The sequence below is a fragment of the Coenobita brevimanus genome, chromosome 3, assembly GCF_032717465.1.
Source record: "Coenobita brevimanus isolate Jiangsu-jjx chromosome 3, ASM3271746v2, whole genome shotgun sequence".
NCBI classification, from domain to species: domain Eukaryota; kingdom Metazoa; phylum Arthropoda; class Malacostraca; order Decapoda; family Coenobitidae; genus Coenobita; species Coenobita brevimanus.
Genome location: NC_136956.1, coordinates 20575269 through 20581083, shown reverse-complemented (window position 1 = coordinate 20581083; position 5815 = coordinate 20575269). Strand labels below are relative to the sequence as shown.

The 5815-nt window shown below is 44.4% G+C and overlaps 1 protein-coding gene across 1 annotated transcript; it reads left to right on the top strand.

Annotated features, from left to right (window-relative positions):
- Positions 1 to 255: 255 nt before the first annotated feature.
- Positions 256 to 4130, top strand: LOC145393467 (uncharacterized). Its single transcript, XM_080267573.1, has 5 exons — positions 256 to 292; positions 1475 to 1703; positions 2829 to 2956; positions 3443 to 3566; positions 3970 to 4130. The coding sequence occupies exons 2-5, from the start codon at positions 1532 to 1534 to the stop codon at positions 4128 to 4130; spliced, it is 585 nt and encodes a 194-aa protein (XP_080123699.1). The 5' UTR covers positions 256 to 292; positions 1475 to 1531.
- Positions 4131 to 5815: the final 1685 nt, after the last annotated feature.

Here is a 5815-nt window from a genome sequence, read left to right as displayed (position 1 = left end):
TCGTGTGTGTGTGTGTGTGTGTGTGTGTGTGTGTGTGAGCTGACTGCTTTGTTTACGTTTATCCCACATACCATCTCGTCTTCGGGACACCCACCAAATTCTCTAATTCACATACATTCCCTCATAATACAACTATTGTTCATGTTAATTAGACAAGTCCTTATCAATACAGAGTAAAAAATTACACTGTGATATATGAAAATCGGATTTACATGTACTACATTTTTTAGATACAGTATCATTGACATTTAGACAAGCCAGTGTTGTGTGATTTTTATACACTGAAGTTTGTGTAAGATTCTATAGTTATTTTGTGTAACTGAATATATAAGCCTAACCAGTGAATGTATACAGTACGTAAGTTAGTATCAGACATGTGATAAATTAACTAGCTCTAAAATACGGTACATAATGCAGTGAAATGGTTACTAGGCCCAGTTATTGTAGCTAGGCCTACTCTAGCTCGGAAATTTTTAAAGTAAAATTACGAAAATATTATAATGTATTGTTTATTTGTTTATTTCAGTATTAAAATTCCTGAAGTACCCGGTACATGCCAGAAGTTATGCCTTGAAGTTTACTCAGTATTGTATTTACCGGTACTTATTCAGTGTGTCTCGTATATCTTGAAGGGGATCACTTGGGATTTTCCTCGATAAATCTGTGAAATATTTAATCTCTGCAGTTTCAGACAGTTATGGTTATTTTTAATCTCTCTCTCTCTCTCTGACCTTACCTGACCAACCTAACCTAACTGAGCTACAGTAACCAAACTGATGAACCGTAACCCATCTAAATATCTGTCTATTGCCGGATGCTTTAATCCCATAAGGGGTGGCCACAAATAAATCACCTCCATATCACTCTGTCCCCGGCCTTTATGCTGCCCTCCCCCCAACTCACACCCTCTTCTTTCATGTGCCATTTTCACATACTTTACGATGAATTGTAAAAAAAACTAGAGTCTTTTTCTCACTTTCAGCCATCCACATTTTCCAGTTAGATGGCCCAGATTTTCGTCCTTTTGCAGATTATTTCAAGTAACTCAGTGGCAGAAAAAACAGTACTATGGCTCTACATCCCTCCCATGGCACTTCTTCGTGACTAGCATCATATTCTAGCATTAATCTATTGTTGTAACTCAGCACTGAAGATGGAGGTGTGGCAATTTTACATCATTAGAGCAAAATGAGTACAGTACCCAGTTTAGTTTAACACACACACACACACACACACACACACACACACACACACTCAGATCCATAAATTTAAGGATATGTATGATAAAAATGGTTTAATACACACGACAGTACGAACTTGACACATTCCTGTAAATATACAATTAGGTAAGAACAGTTAGGTAAGGTAAGAACACACACACACACACACACACACACACACACAGCCATGCAAAAACATACATCCTGGTCATCTCAAGCTTCACAACTAAAATACACCTGTCATCATTTTCCAGGCTCCTCTGTCTCCGTCTCTTCTCAGCCACACCCACACTCACACCCACACCCCAGTCATGCAGAGACAGGCATCCACGGCCATCTCGGACCTGGTGCTGGCCTTGTCTGGGATGTGGGGGTTTCGGGAGGTGCAGAGCGAGGATGTGGACGTGGATCATCGGTTTGCCAAGTGGTGGTTTATGCTGGTGACAATGGCCGCCGCTCTGGGAGTCGTCAGGTTTGGGGTCTGTAAGTACTGGGAGGAATTTTTTAAGTTGTGGAGAGATGGAGAGTGAGAGACTAATGAGGAGAGTGTATGTGAGTGAGGTGGAGGGGGAGGGAGAAGGGGAGACTGAGGATGACATGGAAGGATGGAGTGGAGAGGTACGGTATATGAGAGAGGGGGCTATAAGTTGGGGGGATGGAGAGTGAGAGACTAATGAGGAGAATGTGAGTGAGGTGGAGGGGGGAGGGAGAAGGGGAGACTGAGGATGAGATGGAGGGATGGAGTGGAGAGGTATATGAGAGAGGGGTGTGAATTGGAGGGAGGACTTTGAAATGGCAGGGGACTGGGCGACATGGAGGTGACATGTATGTGGCCACCCCTTATGGGATTAAGGCATCTGGCTATAGATAGATAGAGAGATAATGTGAGCAGTGACAAAGCCAGGCCACCACCCACACTGCCCTGAACCAAATAAGAACCATCCAGCCAGAAACAGCCACAGGACCACACTTTGACACTTTGAAATCCTATACATGTTCCATCTACTGAAAGGGCCGACTCCCAGAGCACACTTCTAGGTTTAGCCCAGTGTCTGTCTGATGAAAGTGGCAGTTTGCCGAGGTACGAGGTGGAGGGGAAGGGGAAAACCAAGGATGAGATGGAGGGATGAGGTGGAGAGGTATATGTGGACCTAGTCCCAACCAGGAGTGGCAAAGTAACCAACACCCCAACCTGTCCATCATAGGTTGCAGAGAAATTGTGTATGGCTATGTGCTCTTGCTGATGCCAGCCCACTGAGGGGGGTTTGGCTGTGTGGTGTCCTGGTATGTAGGAGACTGTTTGGGTTGTCAGTCTGTATTGTCACTTATGGATACTTTAGGTAGCATTACAGTGAGTAAGTAAAGGATGAGTGCCCTGTCTACCCACACTAAAGGAGTTGATCTGTTTCACCTCATAGATGAATAAATTTTTTTATTTATTTTATTGCCATTCTTTTTAAGCTCAATATCTCTGCCCTCCCCCATCTCTCCATCCTCAGTCTCCCCTTTCCCTTCTTCCCATCCACCTCACACATGCCATACTTACAATGAGCACTGTGCATATTTATTTCTCTCCAGCTCTAATCTCCATCCTCTCGCATCCTTCAGTAATGCCGAACCATCACGCCACAGTGGAGCGCTACCACAACAACTTCTCCTGGCTGAGTCGTGCCATAGGGATCCCCTGCCTGGCTGCCGAGATCTGTTCCATCGCCGGCCACCCCACCATCAGTCAGGTCTGCATTGGTATATATGGTACTATGAGTTATTTGAGAGGAGCTTTTGGAGTCACTTGGAGAGACAGACTGACAAATGAGGAAACGAAGGAGCATTGTGGTGTGGATGCGGATGTGATAGGAAGCGTTAGGAGAAACATACTGAGATGATTTGGCCATGTGGAGAGGATGGAGAGTGAGAGACTGATGAGGAGAGTATGTGGGTGAGGTGGAGAGGGGGAGAGAGGGGGGTGTGAGCTGGGAGCAGGGCAGTGAAATGTTAGGGGACAGGGCAATATGGAGGTGATTTGTTTGTGGCCACCTTTTACGGGATTAGGACATCTGGCAATAGTTAGATAGACTATAGACCCTCACTGTTATGGACTAATTGAGGGGAAGACTGATCCGAGAAAGCCAGTAGTTTGTTATGTCTGATGGTCCCTCCTGACGTGGGATTTCAAGCATACTTTTGAAATGTCGATGATGCTGATGCTGTTTCTCACGCAGGGGTTCCTGATCAGCGCCGTGGGTACGTTCATAGCCTCCTCCCTGCGCAGTCAGCACAAAGACCGACTGACTGACCTGGTGGGAGCCCTGGGCATCCTCTCCATCATCGCACTCTCCTTTGCTGGTCAGTTAGGCGCAGGGGATCGTATTTGTCTCCTTAACGCCTTTTCCTTTTTTATTTATTTTTAGCCATCAGTCAAAGAATCGTCGTAATGCCTCTTCCTAAGTAATTTAAATTTTCTCATTAGTTAAAAGAAGTGTTAATGCTCGGGGTAGGGCTGTGAGAGGCAGACTGAAAAAAACCTAGGGTGAGGTCATAGAGTGTGACCTCAGGGATATGGAACTGAATAGGGAGGCTGCCAGAGATCGAGCAGCGTGGAGCCTTTATAAACAAAATGAAATGAATTGTCAAAAATGGTAGTGAAGAATGTTAAAAGCATAAAAATGAGTGGTGAAGTGTAATGTGCATAATAAACCACCAAGGAAGAGGTGCTAGGGAACCGCCATGATTGTTTCCATCCCTGCAGGTGGTAGGACGATGCTGGGCGTGGGCGGAGTGCTGGTGGCGGCTGGGGGCGTGGCGGGGCAGGGCGGGGCGGGGCGTTGGGTGGGGCTGTCTCGGGTGGACATCCTGCACTACTGCCTGGCCGGGGCAAATGTGTGCATCGCGAGGGGTATTGTGGAGTGAGGAAGACAGACGGTGTATTTATCTGCGTCTTTTTGTTATATTTACATCCTGATACTTCTTTCTTTTTGTATCTATTTGTGTATCTATCTATCTATCTGTCTGTCCACTTATTACTTTATTTATATCTTCTGTCTATCTGTCTATCTATTGCCAGACGCCTCAATCCCATACGGGGTGGCCACAAACAATCGCCTCCATGTCGTCATGTCCCCTGCCATTTCATTGCCCTGCTCCCAGCTCACACCCCCCTCTCTCGTATACCTCTCCACTCCATCCCTCCATCTCATCCTTGGCCTCCCCCTCCCTCTCTCCCCCTCCACCTCACTGACATACACTCTTCTTGCCAGTCTCTCACTCTCCATCCTCTCCATATGGCCAAACCACCTCAGTGTGCTTCTCCTAACGCATCCTATCACATCCACACCACAATGCTCTTTCACATCATATCTTTATCTTTGTATATGTTTGTCTGTCTGTCTGTCTATCTACCTATCTATCTATATATATTTATAGCCAGATAGATGCCTTAATCCCAGGAGGGGTGGCCACAAACAGATCACCTTATGCCACCCTCTCCTGTACCATCTGTCTGCCATCCCTCCAGCACACCTGTCACTCATACACCTCTCCATCCCATCCCGTCATATCATCCTCCACCTCCATCTCACTCACAGACAGTCTCCTACTCAGTCTCTTCTCTACTTACTTCAAAATTAGAGAGAGAGAAAGGAGTAAAGCTGAATTGGAGGAAGATGGCCAGAGTAAATAGTTATAAATAAAGAGAGAATAAGTTAAAAAAAATAATGAGTTAAGGATAGGGTGAGGTTGGATGCAGAGATGAGGAGAAAAATCATCATCATCATCATCATCATCATCATCATCATCATGGGCATTGTCATCGTTATTGGTATCATCGTCTTTGTCATCATCATCACCACCACTATCATCATCATCATCATCATCATTATCATCATCATCATTATCATCATCATCCTTATCATTATCATCATCATTGTTATCAATATTGTTATTATTGTCTGTCATCATCATCATCGTTGTCATCATCATCATCATCATCATCATCATCATCATCATCATCATCATCATCATTGTCATCATCATCATCATCATCATCATTATTCCCACACAAGGATGGGGTGAGGTAGGATCCAGAGGCAAGGAAATAGAAAGTTTGAAAGTGGGAGAAATATTTGTAGAAAGAGAGTGAAGGAAGTATGTATTTTAAGCACCCTAATGCCTCTTTCTAAGTGATTTATTTTCCTTATTACACCCCACTCTCCTATTTTGTATCCTATAAATCCTTCCCATATCACCATACTCTCCATACATAACATGCAAGAGGATATTAACCAGCCATATCCAAAAATAAATGGGTAAGGAAGAGGTGTTAGGGAGCTTCCATAACCAAGAATACTGTTAAGTAGTTATGGCATTTTTAGAACTAGCCTAACTAAATGTATGACAGGATGGACAGGGAAAGATTATGTAAGGTTTGATATAGCAGCTTTCGACTAATTGATGGGGGACAGGGCGATGTGGAGGTGATTTGTTTGTGGCTATCCCGTACGGGATTAAGGCATCTGGCAATAGATAGATAGATAGATAGATTACTTCTCATCAGCTTTTCAAAATATTGGGGGTAGGGTTGCGAGAGGCAGACTGAA